This window comes from Lissotriton vulgaris, chromosome 10 (genome assembly GCF_964263255.1).
Source record: "Lissotriton vulgaris chromosome 10, aLisVul1.2, whole genome shotgun sequence".
In the NCBI taxonomy this organism is placed as follows: Eukaryota; Metazoa; Chordata; class Amphibia; order Caudata; family Salamandridae; genus Lissotriton; species Lissotriton vulgaris.
Genome location: NC_141698.1, coordinates 104,547,060 through 104,566,095, shown reverse-complemented (window position 1 = coordinate 104,566,095; position 19,036 = coordinate 104,547,060). Strand labels below are relative to the sequence as shown.

Below are 19,036 nucleotides of genomic sequence, written 5' to 3'. Positions count from 1 at the left end.
TGGCGGGCTGCCAGGCAGTCACAGTAGGGGCTGTTTCTTGGAGCAGCCTCTGACGCACATCACGGAAGGCGTTACGGGCAGTCGCTGAGCCACCCTCTTATCAGCCTCTACAGGCAGCCAATATAGCACTTCCAGGCACCGCTGCGTTCCACCAGCCTCTCCTCCCCAGCACTGGGCTGAGCGATCGGTCTACAGAATCTGAAACGGATAGACCTGGGTGATCTTCGGTCCCGGAGGTCGAGGGAGGCCAGAGAAAAACGCCAGGAAGTGCTCTTTATGAAGCTATAGAAGCGGAGGGGCTGGAGAGACTGGAAGACACGTCTCACATGTCTGACATCTTGTTCACAGCCCATGTGACATATTTATGAGAGTCAGAAAGTCTGGCAGTGGGAACAGTTATTCCACCGGTTGAATGGGTAAAGCATTTTTCAACTATAAATGCTGCGAAGTACAAGGCTGAGAGTTCCAATATGCATATGGGCCTGGCCAGTAATTTGGCATTATGCGCGGTTCCATTAGGGTCTAGTTTAGACAAGGTCAAAAACGCCATTAAAGGAAGCAGGAAAAGGAAAGCTCCAGCGCCAGATGGCTTACCCTTGGATATGTTTGTAGAAAATATTGAGTTTATGGCTCCATTGGTCATAAATCTTTTAAAAGCCATGGCAAAGTATGGCCCCCCTCCTACATAGCGCCAGTTCGTGATAGCCCCATTGGCCGAAGACGGCTGTAATGCCAGAAACCGGTCCCCGGAAGCTTGTTTCCTTTCCAGTTAAAGAATTGGCTTGGTAGTTTGGTCTGCCCTGTTCCCATGATGCACTGGGCCAGGGACAGACTAATTTGCATGTAGCCAAGTTCTGAGCTGGGATGGTGCAGTGAGCTAAAAAACAGTGATGGATCAAGCCCTGATCTGTTGACTGGGTAGGAGTGTTCTGTTTAACTCAGATACTCTGTCCATCGCCACCCCCCTTTTCTGAATCGTTTTGTCCACCATAAGCGTGGAAGGGTATACTCAGATGTGAGTCCCTTGCTCACTGCACCATTAGGATTCAAGCAAGCCGGGCCGAAGACGGCTGTAATGCCAGAAACCGGTCCCCGGAAGCTTGTTTCCTTTCCAGTTAAAGAATTGGCTTAGTAATTTGGTCTGCACTGTTCCCATGATGCACTGGGCCAGGGACAGACTAATTTGCATGTAGCCAGGTTCTGAGCTGGGATGGTGCAGTGAGCTAAAAAACGGTGATGGATCAAGCCCTGATCTGTTGACTGGGTAGGAGTGTTCTGTTTAACTCAGATACTTTGTCCATCACCACCCCCCTTTTCTGACCCATTTTCAAAAAGGGCAACAAGATGGAGCCAGGCTTTTACAGTTCAATTCCTCTCCTAGAATCCACCTTTTCAGGTGATCCGTAGAATCTTACGAACAAGATTAGAGACTTGGGCTGAAGAGAATAACATTTTATATGACACCCAGTATGGTTTCTGGAAGGAATTGGCCCTATAGAGCAATGATTAAATTAGCATATTTTAATTAGGAAGTAAACTCAAGAAAGGGTGCATTGTACATGGCATTCATGGATTTGTCATGCACTCTTTATAGTGTCAACTTCTGAAAATGATTGGCCCTCCTGATGAACATGGGTGTTGAGGTGACTATTATACTGTTTATAAGGCAACTGTACATGGGGACCATGGCACGTGTAAGATATAGAAGTAAGTGGAAGTTATTTAATGTGGAAAAAGGGTGAGGCCGGGCTGCATCTTAGCTCGGTTCTTATTTTCTTAATATATTAATAATAATTGGGAATATATGGTGGATAAAGCATGTAACTTGCCGCAAGCTGGTTCTCGACCTCTGCCGATTTTGATATATGCATTGATGGTGTGTACGTGCAATGCCCTTCAGTCATTACTTGGTCACTTTTTACTGTTTACGGAGGACTTGGGGCTGAATCAAGGAAAGTGCTTTAGAGTGGTCGCAGGGGGTGCCAAAAAGACCGCTTTGCACTTCCTTAAAGGAAAAAAGGTGTCTACTACTGATGCCTTCTCTTATTTGGTCCTCTTATTTAAGTGTCGAAATAATTGGAGGCAAGGAGTATGTCATTTGAAAGAAACATTGAAGCTGATTTTAGATTTACTACAAAGTTAGGTTCAAACCGGTTTAATCTGAAACCTTAAATATACAATTGTAAATTTGTGGCGGGGGCTTCCCATGAGGCAGAAGTACAGAAATGGGCTGATGTGAAGGTTCTTCAGCAAGTAGAAAATAAATGCTTGGGGTGGAGGCTGGCAGGCCCCGCCCCACTCCCACAGCTGCGCTCATTTTATTTGCCATGAAGAACTAGGCATCCCTTTTATTGAGGATAGGATCCATCTTGCACCCTTTCTCTTTTGATAAACAGCATGGAGTAAGCCAGCAGCTTCTTTGAATATAAAGATTATCCAGGATTGCCTAGCACTAGGTGGGATGGGTAAAATACCCTTGCTAAATTATATTAAGAAAATGTTTGGTAAGATGGACAAGAGTCATTTTTGCTTAGATCCTGAATATAGGGAGTTAGATAAATTATTAGAAAGCCACCTTATCTGCTTATACCCTTTTACTCATCCAATCGGGTATCTAACCTTATTTTACAATGGCTACCAATTCAGATCACAGGTTTTTATTAACAAGGTTCCATCTGAATATTGTACCACGTTTATTTGCCTTCATTGATTCGGATGAAACGGGGTGGTCTCTTCCGCCATGTCCCTGTAATAATTTCTCGTAACAAAGCGCTCTACATTTGTTTCTTTTGTAGCTTTTATACTATAACTAGAAGAGACGATCATTCCTGTGATTAAACACTTACACGTTGTGCATTGCAGACCAGCATTGGCATACCTTTAGCAATTACATTCAGGAGCTATGCTACTCCATAGCCAGCTTTGTTGTCCAGGTTAGGAGATCAGAACATGTTTTAATGGGGGATAGGTAATCTTTTTTATCAGGTGCATTTACATTTTTTATTTTTAGCAAAATGTAGGGAGTACATGCTGTACACACACATATATGTATGTATATATATATATATATATATATATATATATATATATATATATATATATATATATATATATATATATATATATATAATTGATATTCATACTTCTCTTAGCTTGAGGTAATAATTAACATAAATTACCATCTTTATTTGACTTTGAACTGGTTGCTACTTCAGTCACTGGTACTGTATTGTCGAGCGAGATGTGCCATGAGCCAGCGTGAAGCGCCACTACAGTAAATTGTTGATGTTTAATGTTTAGGATTAATTGTCTAATTATATATTGTATTATGTTTTATTGATTGCCTGTGTGGGTTTTCTTTTAATGTAATGGCTCATTTTACGTTTATGGCTTTATTGAAGCCGAATAAAGTATTTTGAATGAATGAACTCAACAAACATTTCAAGGCTGATTTACAAAAAAAAAAATAATAATGCTATCAGAAGGGAATTTTGAAGAGGAACTGAATAAGGCATCTAAAACATTGAATTAATTTCCGTACAACTCACATCAATTCATATTTTCTGTCAGTTTTCAAGGGTAGTTTGGTGAATCATTTGTTTTATTCTTGTTGATTTGAAGAAAGAAAACTGGTCGACTGGGTGCAGAGAAATGATCTCGCTGTTTGTATGCCATGCTAATAAATGACGGTAGTCTAAAGAGAACTGACATTTTCACAGCATATTTTCAATAATGTTCAAATTGGTGCCCCAATAAGCATCCTGTAAGAGATGTGTGTTATTTAGTTCCACGAACCACGGTAAATGCTTTATCATTGATGAGTAGCTGGAGAAAAGTTAAGACTGCAAATCTGAGTGTTATATGTTTACATGAAAGAATAGAACCATTAAAAACCTCATAGCCAAACTTTGATCGTTCCCAGTATGGGTTCCCCAGAATAGCACACAGGACTTGGAATCTAAGCGCCGACAGACATCTTGAGCCTGCTCCAGTTTCTGCATCACTTGTTTATTGCATACTTAGTGATGCCTTACATGTTTGATGCAAACACATCCTTCACATTTCTTCTGTACAATTGAGCATCTGCTGGATGTTGAACACGGTTTCGTCCTCCAATCCTGCGCACTTTCAAGGCATCCTTGCTCTTTCGTACACACCATATCAAAGTCTTATTAAAAGAAGTGACAAGTGATTGTCCATAGATTTAAAAAACCAGAAAATGTGGTCTTAGGGTTGTTTTGATTGTAATTTGGTTGTCTCATACTTGTGAATCAATTTGCATATTTTCTCATGTCAGAAACAGATTACTAAAGTTAGTTAGATGTAACCAGTTCACGAGTGACCATCGGGCATTATTCTCCTTCTTACAGTTTTGTGAAAGACATTCCTTATGGGAAGAGCCACCCTAAGATCATGTTTACACCACATTTAGATGTATGTGTCTTCTAATTGGTGTACTCTAGTAATTGAAATGGTTTGCTAACCCAGCCGTTGATAGTAGGCACTCTTTGTATCTAGAGTCCGGGATTGAATGTGCAGTCAAAGACAATGCTAAGCTATGACCGTCCAAAGGTGGCCATGGAGGAACCAGGGAGATCATTTTACATTTTTGAGGCAGATTAAAATAGGATCACTTTGTCTATCTGAAAAACTTTGCTGCAAAGAAGAGCACTTGGAATTAGAGGGACACAACAGCATTAGGCCCTACGTAAATGGGGATGTTTGACTTGCTGGTTCTGAAATCTGTCAAACATCTGCACAATGTTTCCTGAAAGTTGATAATTTCTTTTAGCGAGATTTTATTAGTTTCTATAGACATTAACATCTAATAACATTGTTGCTCATTACATAATAGAAAATTAATCCCCTCCCCATCCCCACGATTATCCCCCTGATGGTTTGATACAGAGTATTATATTCAATCTCATTTAGAAAACCACCTAAACTTTTGTTATGACATGCTGACAAAATATACCATAACATCAATTCAACCGATCCACATATTAGCTAGATAATCTGAGTGTCTGAACTATCCCCTACAAGTATTCAGTCCAAGGACACCATGTATGGCAATACATGCTCCCCATATCATGCGATTCCCATGTAGGCTTCTGCGTCGCAAATAGGGACCAAATCTTACCCTCCCATTCCTTCACCGTTGGGATCACAGGGGATGCCCAGTTCCAGGCAAATCATTGCTTTGCTTCCAGAAATATATTAGTAGCTACTCAATAGTCTGAGTTAATTAGACGTGTCAAGTACTTGGATTTCAAATTTAGTAAGATTGTGGCGGGGGTCATACCTTATGAAATTTCTTAACACCACTTTCACATGACTTATGAGTTCCTTTCCAAAAAAACTTCAAAATGGATACAATGGGGGTAAGTGGGGAGTCCAATTAGTAGTATGAAAAAAACATGAACCACTAAGATAAATTGTTTATCTGATATTCCCATATTTAGTTTCTCACACAAAATAATCAGTTGAGTTACATTAGGTCAAACATCAAATTACTAACATAAATAAATATACAGAGGCCTTAGATTGGCCTACAAATTATCACAGTTAAAGGCTCAAAAAAGCCAAGACAATTTTGTAGCACAGAACCAGCCAGTAGCCAACACGTGTTTTGCGGAATCCTGTCTCAGCTTCTTTAGGGCAAAAGGAAAGAAGGTAAGACACAAAAATCAAAGTCACAAAGGTAGAATATCAGCATAGGAAAAGTTAATTTGTACTCGATTAGGTACATTATCATCTATGAGGTAAGTATTCAGCATGAAAAAATAATGTTAACCACCATTTTGTGTTTCAATTATAACGAGTAATCTTTTACACTACTGGAAATTGCTAAATTAAGCCAGGAAAGTATTTTAGAGACCAAATAGACAATTGAAAAGTCTCAATAGCATAAGATCCCAAGATAGGTAACATATAAAGCGAGAAGAAAGAAAGTAGGCTCATACTTACTAAAGTCCACAATAGTGATGAAATAAAGCACAAGACACGCAACCCAAAAGTACACCGGTCCTGCACAATAATGGCATTCAATCTGGTGTGATGCATGTGAACATCCAAACATAACCACTAGTTTCCATAAAATATCCTCATCGCATTGATTACAGTTCAGCCATCACATTATAGAAGATACCTCTGACCCAGTGGGTAAACAGTAATGATCAAAATACCATTTCATTGAACCAAACCTTTCTCCTATCCTGCATTTATTTGTTAATAGTAACTCCAATTATACGTTAGCCATTAAGAACTACCATTGCAGTATCCTACCACTCGAAATACAACAATAGTTTCTTTGAGCTGCATTGATAGAAGTGTAAGTCCCTGCATACTCAATAATTGTTCAGTTCATAAAGCGCAAACTTAATGAGTCTGGTATCCCAATGCTTAGTTGGTGCACAACTCATGCCTTACCGATTTATCAAAGCCATGTAGGTATAACAGCATGATCCATAACAATCAATCTAAAGTAAAGGCAATTGGATAGCAAAGCTAAAACGAAGCTAGACACAAGAGAAAAACATTAAGTGAACGAGAAATGACCTCCTGTGTTGTGCAACCGTTATCAGGTGAAGAGCAACATAGGTACATATACCTACGCTTTAAAAGACGTTTTCACCTCCGCAAATAGCTATGCAGTACAAGAAAGAACAAAAAGGTCAAAACAAAGCTAACTAAGTTTCTAGGCACAGTTTTTTTAATTTAAATGTTTTTATTGATATTTTGGGTTACATTACATAAAGTATCCTAGCGAGCATAAATCATTTAACTCTTTCGACGCTATTGACGGAACCGTTCCGTCACGCCCCTCGGGTGGGCTGTGCTCATGACGGAACGGTTCCGTCAGTGCCCGCTCACCGCGCCTGCGCAGCGCTGATTTCGCGCCTGCGCGGCGCGTTTCATTAAGCGGGCGGGGCCGTGACGGAACCGTTCCGTCACAAGCACAGCTCACCCGCGAGCCGTGACGGAACGGTTCTGTCACCCGCGCAGGTGAGCTGCGCCCCACCCCCCGCGACCGTTAGCGCTGCGGCGGAATAGCCGCAGCGAAGGTGTTAATCATAATGATACATGGTGAGTGTCCATTCAACAGGCATCGGTATGAAACAATTTTGTAAGAGGGATATGACCTCCTACGTAAGGTCACTTGGAACATTTTCAGAGGTTGATGGTTGTGGAAATCTCCCAAGCCCACCCTATAACGTGGCGTGATGAAGTGTTTGGGCTATTGGGTCAGTATTATCCAGCTTCGCCAAGGACTCAGTGTGACACTTCCATGTATCCTCGTGGTGGTGTCCCTCACCAGGCCTTGGGTGTATGTATTCCCATGTACTGTGTATCGGAATCGGAACCTCCGATATTGAGAAGCACTGTTAACTCAGGGGGGAATGAACTGGGGGATAATGCTGCGGAGATTCTAGTGTGTAATAGACTATCCTGGGTAAGTGCTGTGGATTGTGGTAGGATCTTTATGGGTGGCATTTGCGGAAGGTAATCTCTGTGTATCCATTGTGGATGGGAGGGTTGGTGTCATTCAGAGGATATTTCTAGGCATTGGTGGTTAGTCGTGCATTATCGTCTGTCTCTGCGGGGAGCCCTATGGGGACTGTATCGAGTAGGTGGTCGGGGAGGATGGCTGCGCTGTTACGTGGGTAAATTGATGCATCAGTTGCGCCCATTCTAGGGAGATTGGGTGCTTTCGTATGCCTATTACCTCTTCATCTCGTAGCGTCTCCTCCTCAGCTGCCCCCCATTTTTTCATTGCCCCTACCCGTGCTGCCTCGGGGGGTCCACGGGGGGGGCACGCCAATGCATGGCAATCCCTCTCTTGGCTAGGAGAATGGCTAGGGAAGTGAATCGGAATGTTATCTTCTCGGCCTTCCGCTTGCGGAACACCCCAAGGGCACTGGCTTCCCATGAGGACAGGGTCAGAATATTCGTAACCTCCTGGAGCGTATGGTGTACCTTGTTCCAATATTGTTGAACTATTGGGCAATCCTATAACATGTGTTTGAAGTCAGCCTCCAGGGTCTGACATCGGGGGCAGGCGAAGTGTGTGTCAGGATAGAACCGGTGGAGACGTTGTGGGGTGAGGTATGTCCTATGGAGTAAATTGAATTGAATGTTTCGGAAACGTGCGTTTCTGGAGACCTGTGGATACTCTTGGGCTCTTTCCCACTCTTTGTCATTGAATACTGACCTACTTCATCCTCCCATGTCTGTCGTAATGTGACCAGGGGACGGAGAGTGAGCTCTCGGACTGCCTTGCATAACCATGTGACCAGGTGTCTACCCACTCCCATATGGAGAATGGTGTGTATTACCAGGTGTGTTGGGGGTTCGCCCTCCCGCGCGTTCCAGAACGGGCGACTACTGTCAATTAGCTGTCTGTGCAGTAAAAATTGCCCTGGAGGAAGGTCGTAGAGGTCCGTCAATTGGGCGTACGTCAGTAGTAGTCCGTCATCAGAAAGGGACGCCATGTCCGTGATAGAGTAGTCAGTCCAAACCTGGAGGCCGCGGGTAGTGCAATATGTCATTGCGGGGAAAGCCCACATGCGGAAGTAGTGGTGAGTACAGGGGTTTCCCTTTGGACATGCGGTGGATTCTCAGCATACATGTGCGTGCAACTGTCACCTGCAGGGGGTGTGTACATAGGGGCTTTGTACCTGATAGTAGTAGCCTGCGTATAGCTGGAAGGGGGATCCCTCCCTGTTCTGTTATTGTTTTCCCGATATGGCGCTCCACTGTCCAGTACGACAACTATTGGAGCTGCGCCGCCAGAAAGTATGCCTCAAATACTGGAGCGCCGAGTCCTCCCTGGGTCGTGGGCAGGTGAAGCGTATTCAAGGCCACCCTGCTTCTACCCCCTCCCCACATCAGGGTGGTTATGAGTGTGTGTAGTTCTTTAAAAAAGCAACGTGGCGGTATCACTGGGAGGTTGGCGAAATGGTACAGGAGTCGTGGGACCATTATCATCTTTGCAAGTGCTATGCGGCCTATGGGGGCAAGGGGTAGCGTTTTCCAGAATTGTACTGACGCTCGCAGTCCCGCTAAGACCTTGCGATGATTCCCGTCATATAAATCTGTGAGGGAGTGAAATAATTGTACCCCTAGGCATCTAGGCGTCGCTGTACTCCAAGTGAGTGTGTGAACGCCCACCGGTATGTCGTGTGGAGCTAGATGTGAGCTCAAGAGGAATATCGTGGACTTGGTCCAGTTGACCCTAAGGCCCGATACCGCCGCAAATTCCTGCAACGTTGACCAGATAGTGGATAGGTCACTTCTAATGTCTCTGACGTAGATCAAAAGGACTTCAGCATAGAGTATTACGCAGTGTGTTATGTCTGCTATCGGTATTCCCCAAGTCTGTCCCTCCCGTCGTAGTTAAATTGCAAGTGGTTCTACTGCTAGGGCAAACAAGAGGGGGATAGGGGACACCCCTGTCTTGTCCTCCTTTCCACCTGAAATGGAGCTGATTGGAGCTGATAGGAGCCTATTGGATAGGCCTATCACGTTGTATCACATGTGCCCCCGGGCACTCTTTTATTTTCTTGATACTTTGCCACTTCAATGAGGTTATTTTGATTGTTGTTAACCGAGGATGCAATTAGAAATCTTTCTCTCCACTCAGCTCTTGCTTTCATATATCTGCCATTATAACATTGTGGGACCCTTCAAACTTTTTTAAATAGTACACAACCATATTGTGTAATTAATTCTGTTTGTCTGGTTCTGCCCTCCAGTGTTGTGCTCCTCACCTGCTGTGTTGCCTGTTCCCTACAGAGAGAGGTGGCATACAAGCAGCTTTCCAGTCCTAACGATTCATGCACGCCCCAGCTTCCTCTTTGAGCATTTTACTCACCGGATTGTAAAGTAGCAGAAAACATGTTTCTTCTCCCTTCCCTCCGACCTTCCTACCCTCTGTCCCCTTTCATACAGTAAGTGCCGGGACGCCCCTTTGCTGGGGCAGCTGCGCGCTATACAAGCACATATAACATTAACATTAACATTATTGGCACTCGAGATGTGGGGCCCTTGTAGAGCAGTTTCATGTATTTCAGCAGAACCGGTCCCACCCGAACCCTGCGCAGAATCGCAAAATGTTTAGGCACAGTTTAACCAAACCAAATGAACATGAAGACAGGTTAGCCATGTACGGTGTGACGTACAGTTAAGCAGCGCATTCCTGCATAAACCTTCTCCTCAGACAATCCAAAGTATCTGATAGAGACATCTAGCCGCAGATTCCTTAACTTAGAATTATCCCCATGCGTCAGACTGGATCCGGATTTTTTTTGTTGCAGCAGCAGCACCTCTGCGCGCCGGTGGACGGCGCCACATGACCCCCGTCCTGACGTCAGCGAGGTCATATAAGTCCCTCCCAGCGCTGATGTCAGTTTCCTTCTTTTCCACGTGCAAAGCGAATCCGGAATATACGGTTCCTCTGGCCTGTTTTCAGGCCCCTTGTGACGCCTTTTCATCTGGAACAGTGTGCGATGCCTTTGGGCTTTAAGACTTGTGCCTCCTGTTCACGCCAAATGTCTGTGACGGACCCACACCTTACCTGCATGTGGTGTCTGGGAGAAACACCATGACTCAACGGATTGCAACGCCTGCCAACAACTCAAGCCGAAGTCCAGCGCCATAGACTTGCCTCCCCGGCTCCGTTCCTTTTTTTGGAGCCAGAGCCTGTTTTTGTTGAGGTTGAGCTGGCGCCAGGCGAGGCAGAGTTGGCGCCGCCTCGATGCCGGATAATCAACTCCTCTCCGGAGGAAGTTCGGTGTCACTCCGACGTCCATCGACGCTGGACCCGTCCTTGCCTCTCCCCCCCTTCTTCCTTTTTACTAACTCTTTTTAGTGTGTTTCAACACGCTTCTTCCGAGTCTGCCATCCTGCCACAGGTGCATTAGGCAGGTTCCTGTTATAGCGCCCGCAGCTGCGTTGGTCTCGTGGCTCGTCCTTTCTATATATACCCGCATGTGCCTAACCACTGGGTATCCTTTTTATATGCCTCTGCCTATCGTCGCTCCTGCGAGGTCTGGTACTATATCCCCGTTTTTCGTGGAGCAGTTGGGTACCTTGTAAGTTTGCCATTGTTCTGCATGGCGGCGTTTTTCTTTTGCACGGTTTTTAGTACACTTTGGTGCCTTTTCATGCTGCTTCGGATACAAGGGTTCCCAGGGTTCTACTCCCTGGGGCAAACCTCCTCTTCTGGATGCTCTTCTTCTTGGGGGTCTTGTCTGTCCCGTTCATGGACTGAAGAGTCCCTCTCTTCTGTGGGGGTGAATTTCTCCTCCCGGTTGGAGGTGGTGGTTCCGAAGATCTGATGTTGTTCTCCACAGCTCTTTGTGCTCTTATTCACGGTTCCTATAGGCACCTTCGGTGCCTTGGATGACACACCCTTCGGATGTGTATTTTTTCCTTCGGGTGTCACCTTTATCTGTGTCTGGTGTGCCTGCGGGACAGTCCTCTTCTGAGGGTCGTCCCGGGTGCTGCGCCCTGCATCTGTGTTTCCCTTTGGGTGTGTTCTTCCCCTTGGCCTTCAAGTTGCTTTGTTGGGCAGTCCCGTACTCTTCTTAGCTACGCCACTTTCTTGTCTCTGTAGCTGTCTACTATGTACATGTTCCTCGTTGTGGTCCGCCTCCGTGTGCTTCAGTGTGTTGCTGTCCGACCCTGTCGCGTTCTTGTGACTAAGTATTGCACTTGGCGTGTCTTATGTTTCACACCTGTGCTTCTGGGAAGTTGCTCAGTTATTGCCTCGTGCCCTTCGCTTCCTGGCTGCTGCCTGTCCAGCCTCCCTTGCGTAGGCCCGCCGGATAGGCTCTGATTATGTCGCTCCATGTTGTCCTCTAGATCTTGGTTGGTGCCCACTTAGTGCACCATTGGGCTCTGGGAGTAGTTCTTCTTTCCTTCATTATGAACTCTACGTTCTGAGATATGGCTTAGTGCCATTATTCCATCCCGTCTTCACACGGGTGTGGTCCTGTGCCCTTCTGGTCGTCTTCTGATTCCTTTGCCTCCCATTGTCTTTTGCTCTTCCGAGCTGCTGTGTCTGCTGACTGGCTGCACCGCCACAGCTTTCCCCATAGTCCTTCACCCTGTTGCCGGCTCAGTGCTCTCGGGCACTTTCTGTTGTTCTGTCGCAGACCCACCTTCCCCTTGGGGTATGGCTGTGGTACCTATTCTAAGTTAAGGAATATGCGGCTAGATGTCTCTATCAGATGTACAAGTTGCTTACCTTTGATAACGATGTATCTGGTAGAGACGTTGTCTAGCTGCAGATTCCTTAACGGCCACCCATCCTCCCCGTTCTGCGAGGACCTTTCAAGGTGGGGTTCTCGCCTCCTTTCAGTTGGCACTGGTCTTCATCCAGGGTGCTCAAGTTGGTGCGACCCTCTCAGACTTTGTCTTCTGCAGCCCTCTCCCTCTGCGTGGCTTCTCTTCCTGTGGAGCGGTGCTTTTCGCTTTCTTCACCAGGAGATTCATTTTTTCCCTTTCTCTGCATTCATCCACTCTGGTCATTCCAGTGTGTGGTCTTCTCCTGTTCTTTTCCCTCCCTCCCGCCTTCTCCATCGGTTTATGGTTTCTTGTCTCCTCTGCAGTCGCCTTCCTTGGGATGTGTTGGGCTGTGCCTCGGCCCTTCAATCTCTACAGGGGAGAGTGCCATTCCTTGTAATTGTATCTCACAGTGGATTGTTGTTCTTCCTGTGCTCTACCCTAGTTGGCCGGCACAGTTCTGCATTGTAATGGCAGTCTTGCTGTTGTCTGTCGGGACATTCTTCCCTTGTTACTCAGCCTCTGGGAAGGGTCTACACTTCGCTTTGTGGGGTTGTTTCTCAGAGCGATGCTCTGCCTTTACTACTTGGTTTGTTGGTATATAGTGCCTGACACTGTCCTTTATGATGATGTATGCATCATCTGATTTCTTTGGTTTATGGATTTTTCCTCCTTTGCACACTGTTACCATACTTTTACAGTTTTGTTGGTGGCTCCGCGTTGTGCCGCGGAAAAGTTTCTCAGAAGAAAACGGATGTCAGTGGGACTTATATGACCTCGCTGACGTCACGTCCGTGGACGATGTCAGGACGGGGTCATGTGGCGCCGTCCCCGGGCTCGCAGAGGTGCTGCTGCTGCATAAACTATTCCGGATCCAGTCTGACGCCTGGGGATAATTCTAAATTAAGGAATCTACGGCTAGACAACGTTTCTAGCAGATACATTGTTACCGAAGGTAAGTAACTTGTACAACGGACTGCTAGAAGACCTGTTATAAAGTACTTGCATTCTACAATTATTGCAACTACCTGAAAAAGTGGCACAGTATTTGTCAACGTAAATTCAAAATACACTAATCTTCATGGCACATTCAGGAAAACCCAGACTGGAAAATATACACAATATGGAGCAACAAGTCCCGCATTAAGAAACTATGACATAACTAAGAGGATCCACCACCAAAGGGCATCAAAACAAGAACAACATTAGCCATAGTTTAAAGTCACAAAATAAACTATCTTATTAAGTTATATAGTCCTAAATATAACAAAGTAATCTTACAATGAATAATACAGACCAAACCAATGAACGTGCAAAATATACAATAAAACCTGGTAAGTACATACATTGGGGTCGATTAGGATCGCGGACGGACTTGAGTCCGTCCGCGACCCCAGAGTATGAGGGAACGTCCGCATGGGCTGCGGCGTTCCCTCATGTGCGATTAGGATGTGACCGCCACCCTGGCGGTCACATCCTGGATATTTAACATTGCGGCGGGTGCTGCTTGAAGCAGCACCCGCCGCAATGTTAAAAGTGCATGTGTAACATTTACATGCACAAAGCGGCAGGCACCGCGCGGTGCCTGCCGCATTGTGCATGTAAATGCTGGGGGGTACCATAGGTACCCCCCATGTGCACCCCCCACCCACCAACACCCTGGGGGCCCGCAACGGGCCCCCAAAATCAAAAGTACACATGCTTTTCCACGGCGGAAAAACCGCCGTGGAAAAGCATGTTTTCAAATGCTTCCTAATTTGGCCGGCGGTGTCTGATAGACACTGCCAGCCAAATGAGAGCTTTTCCGCCGCGGTTGTAATCCGACCGCGGCGGAAAAGCAGCGGACAGAAACCAAGACCCACCAGCCATCGTAATGTGGCGGTGGGTCTTTGGTGAGCCCGCAATGGATTTTCCGCCTCCTCCGGGCCGGAGGTGGCTTCCGCCGGCCCGGAGGAGGCGGAACATCCTCCATCCTAATCGACCCCATTGTCTCCAAAAGCAACAAATCAAAAACGCTATTTTAAAAGTAAATCATATTAAGTGGGATTCAAACCCCCATTTGGCCCTGATCATCAATGATTTATATCCATCCGTTGTGCTAAACCAGCTCTGTTCCCACTGTCACACTGTAAAAGGGTAAACCAAAATTATAACCAAAACCGAGTAATACTACAGCAAATAATATGGACATAAACCTGTGAAGGTACCAAATATACAATGAGCCATCTGATTAAATATATTGTCTCCGAAACTGACAAATCAGTCGCTACTTTAAAGGCAAATCAAATTGAGTGATAGTCATACCCCCACATAGCCCTGTCCATCAATGATATATGTCAAGCTGTTGTGCTAAACCAGCTCCAGTACCAGGGTCACATTGTAAATGGATAAACCAAAATCTAAAAGAACCATAGTTCAAAATCAAAAAATGCCAACATACAATCGCATTGTATTAGACCAATTATGTACGCATAATCTCATTTAAAGTAGAACAGGGAAGAATCTAAAAGCAAATAATAGTCAAAAGCAAGTCATCTGATGACACAATAAATTAACCCCAGTGTCAGCATGTCAGAAGCATGACATCAAAACCAAATTGTTTTGAGTGGGAATCAAACCTTCATAATCGCCCCATCCATCAGCTTTCTATACCGAGCCGTTTCGCTCCACCAGCTCCGTTCTCATAACACATGGTAAGAGTAAAACAAATTCAGTGTCTTAAATAAGAAATTATCACCAGGTAATAGTATAGGTCTCGCTCACTCTCATTCCATAATCACGTACAGACCAAAACATAGAATCAGTAGCCAGAGGTGAAAATCAGAAAAAAAGTCTTCAAATAACACATCGATGTAGGCGAGGTGTCGCATTCAATCATGCAAAACCAAAGGACAGGAATCCAGGAAGGCTCTTCAGGGATGAAGTCGTTCTACTACTCACGCTGAGGTTTCAATCATAGAACGCAAAATGGTGATCAATCTGAGTCCTCTTGTTGTAAGCAAACCTAAGCTAGGCCTTCTTAGTGCAAGGGTTCGCCCTTCTCTGCAGAGTCCTCAGACCTTAGGAAGAAGTTGGCAATGAAACTGGAAAATACAAAAGCAAAGTTTATTAAACCTTTAAAGGTGGTACTACAGTCCACACAACACCCTTCGGTATTGTATAGAGTAGCACACCGAACTAAAGTATATGGCCCCTTTTATACACAATGAATGGGCTCAAGAGAAGGCGGTACAAAAGACAAGAGCAGTTTTATGACCATACAAGGACATATTGGAAGGCACAATTGATGAGTGGGCGGAGTTAACAGTCTCCAATAACTGGTAAACACATTCCTATCTGGAACCAATTAGTAACGGTTGTTGATCCTACTGCGCATGTTTGGACATGCTGGAAGCGGAGAATACTAAAAATAGCTTGTTGCCGGGCAAACTTCAGGCGCGGTAAACAAGAAGGTAGGACTAAGCACATGACGAGCACATGGCAATGTATGGCATACAAAGTGGCCGCTGCAAATACAAAAAGGAGTTGGCACATTTATTACGATAATGGTCAAAACGAAGCATGTCTTCTGCTAATGCTTAACCTAATCGCCGTTGATTTACAACACTCTGATACCACCACAGATAATAACAATAATACAATAGCAGCATAGTGTTTATCCTGTTGAGAAAATCTAACTAAATGGACATTTTTCTCTAGGTTAGTATATTGGTGAATATAGGATGGTGAAAATACATTGATATAAACAGTTCTTCTTGAGATTAGAGTTATAACAATTATATGTAGAGACATATTGTTACTTAAACCAACAGAAGATTCAACATTTCATATTCAGGTCCCATGGGTGTACACATGTGCTACAAACCTTTCTGTATACAGGAAGTGGCAACAAACATATATAACACAGAACTATCATTACAAGGTAGTAAGCATTTCTGAGTCCACATTCAGTCCCTGTTGTACAGTTTGTAAGCAATTGATCAACCAACTCTCCTTAGTGTTTTAGATCTGTCACCACCTCTGTGGTGTATTTGTATGTGATCCATACCCATAAATAAAATGTTATGGATCTGGCCTCGTTGATGATCCCTTGCAAAATGGACAGCTGTGGGAGTCTTCGAGTCTGTGTGTCTAATTGCCCCTAAATGCTCTTTCCATCTTATTTTCAAAGCTCTTTTGGTCGAACCCACATATTGATGCTCACATACACCAATAATCATATATACATAATTTGTGTAACCGCTCATAAAATCCCCTATCTGAAAACATTTGGATTGATCATGGTTAAAGACCTCCACAGCTTTGTCATTAGCATATTGGCAGCATACACAACCTCCTCATTTGAAGCAGTCCATAGGTTTTTTAGTTAAGCTATGTATTAGCAGTGTTTACTGAATATCTTGTGGTGTCACTGGGGCTAAGAATGGTCTTGAGTGAATCAGCCTTCGTATGTGTAAATGCCAATTACTCTATCACTTTTAAGGCCAGCTGGAGAAGTTTGTGGTTATAATACAAAACTACATCTTCCAAAAATAGATCATCCTCAAATTGATGAACCTATTATAAATACTGATAATTTACGTCTGCATTTTCTTATTTCTGAAAGGTTCTGTCATGTTTACCTTTTTATTCTGGTGTTTTTAATTTAAATATTTTAGCAATAGTTTTGCTGCACCCCTTCGACGATCCTTTTATTCCTGGAGGATGGTTTTTAGTTTTTACTGAACATTTTTAGTATCATGAATGTTGGTGATTGCCAGATTTTGATTGTGCCTCTCGCTCTCCACTGGTGCAGGTTGAAGGTTGAAGAGCTGGAAGCAGAACGAGGGCGTCTGGAGGAAGCCAAAAATAATCTGGAGATGATGCTGGAAAAACTGAACATGCAGGTAGGTGCAGCAGCAAATGTCAACGTGGAGAATATTTTTCATATGATCTAGTTGTCTTTACTTTCTAGAACCCGTGGCCACTAAAGTGGTTGCCTCCTCTTCCAAGGTCCTACCAACAGAAAATAACATTGAAACCAATATGTATTTTTTTCTGATATATTGTGCCTTACAAAAATGTTCAGACGTATTTGTATTACTGTGATGTTAGCCCCAATGTAATATCGAGACCGCAGCACCATGTGCTGGTAGATCATTTTTTTTAAAGAAGCATCACATGCAGAGACTTTGGCGTGCACCCTTTATAATGGGGGGGGGGAGGGAGTACAAGCCCCAGAAGCGACATACTGCAGAGTAAAACGTCTAGACTTATTGGAGGTGTTGTATAAGAAATCGGAAAGCTTGGCAGCAGTGCAGAAGGGTAAAGATGGAGTGGACTCTATCACATGTCAGCATTAGCTTTGAGAGCTTGGTATTAGTGAGCAATAGCTTCTCATGTGCCAGGAGCACCTGCCAAAGGTCAGCCAGCATAGCTGGGTGATGGTTGGTCACATGACAGATTACCCTTTGATATGCTGGGGTGGCTAGTTCATTTAAAGTCACATGCCAGATCAGCAACTTAATTAACGTCAAACAATCTCCGGTCCTTTGTATCATTTCGGATGGTCTTGGGCCTAACAATATCATTGCTGGATTAGGATTCAGTAGACATCCCAATGTACTCCAGATATAACTTAAAATTTCCTTCCAGTAAGTTTGCAGACATGGACAAGACCACCATGTAGGCTGATTACCTCCATCATGTCCACATTCCCGCCATCATTTACCCACTACTACAGTACACACGCTTCTGTTTAATTTGGGCGATATGCCACGTCGTCGTATGTTTATACGTTGATTCCCTACTTCGCACATTTTTACTTAGAGGGGATATCTGTCCACCATTTCTGCCATCGAAGGATAGAGAGATGTCCTTTCATAAAATAGGCTGCCATCTTTTCATAGATGCCCACTGAATGTAAGGGTCTACGTCAGTGAGTGTCGCATAGAAATTAGAAATCAGACCCTGGTGTAAGCAGCAAAGAGTTTTTTTCCATGTGTTTATAGATCTAAACACTACTATCTTGTTCTCCGGCACCTGACTAATTGTCGCAACTGAAAGTAATGTATGTGCTCTGATTCTCTAACTTGGAAATCAATTTTACTATTGTCAAATGTTTTATTCATACTTCTCTGGAACAAGTCTTGAAGCCTTCTGCAGCCGCCCCTTTACTACCTGAAAAACTCACCCTACTAGTCCTCAGAGTAACATCTGGGTGGGTCAGGAGAGGGCTAGAAGGAGAAGGAAAAGAGCGGAGACTTCGATTTCTAATTACGGAGTCTTACACTGCCAGAGTAGGGCACAGGATCTCTGAGTTGGAACAGACCTGGGTCCTTGCAGCCCTAGACTGCCATGGCACATCCCATAAGCCTTAACCCACTATGTCTGCATCCATACGAGTCCAATCCCTTTCCGTTTCATATAGAGACTACTTGAAGATGGAGCAGAGCCAGGCTACTTGCTAATATCGCTTAACATCCAGTAGGCAGAGGCCTCCCTATCTCCTATTTGCTTTTAAAATCTTCCCTAAAAGTCATCCTTGTTTCCCTGTCCAAATATGGCTGTCAATAGCTACTTAGAGGATCTTCGTATGCTTTTCTGGAATCTTCGCCTTGAGAGCCTGAAAAATATAAAGTAGGCTGGGCAAAATATTCAATTTCACAGCCGCTACTCTCCTCAAGCAGCATAAGAAAAGATTCTACCATCTTTGCAGATCAGTAGTGATAGCATAAATGAGCCTGGGGTAGTTTGCACATTCTTTCTG

General features: G+C 44.3%; 1 protein-coding gene across 2 annotated transcripts in view; it reads left to right on the top strand.

Annotated features, from left to right (window-relative positions):
* MAD1L1 (mitotic arrest deficient 1 like 1) overlaps positions 1-19,036 on the top strand; it is a 2,106,297-nt gene that overhangs the window by 1,233,240 nt on the left and 854,021 nt on the right. For both annotated transcript variants that reach the window (XM_086940612.1, XM_086940613.1), the window contains exon 15: positions 17,084-17,174. In XM_086940612.1, coding sequence (XP_086796738.1) covers positions 17,084-17,174 — 91 coding nt within the window. The remainder of the gene's footprint in view (positions 1-17,083; positions 17,175-19,036) is intronic.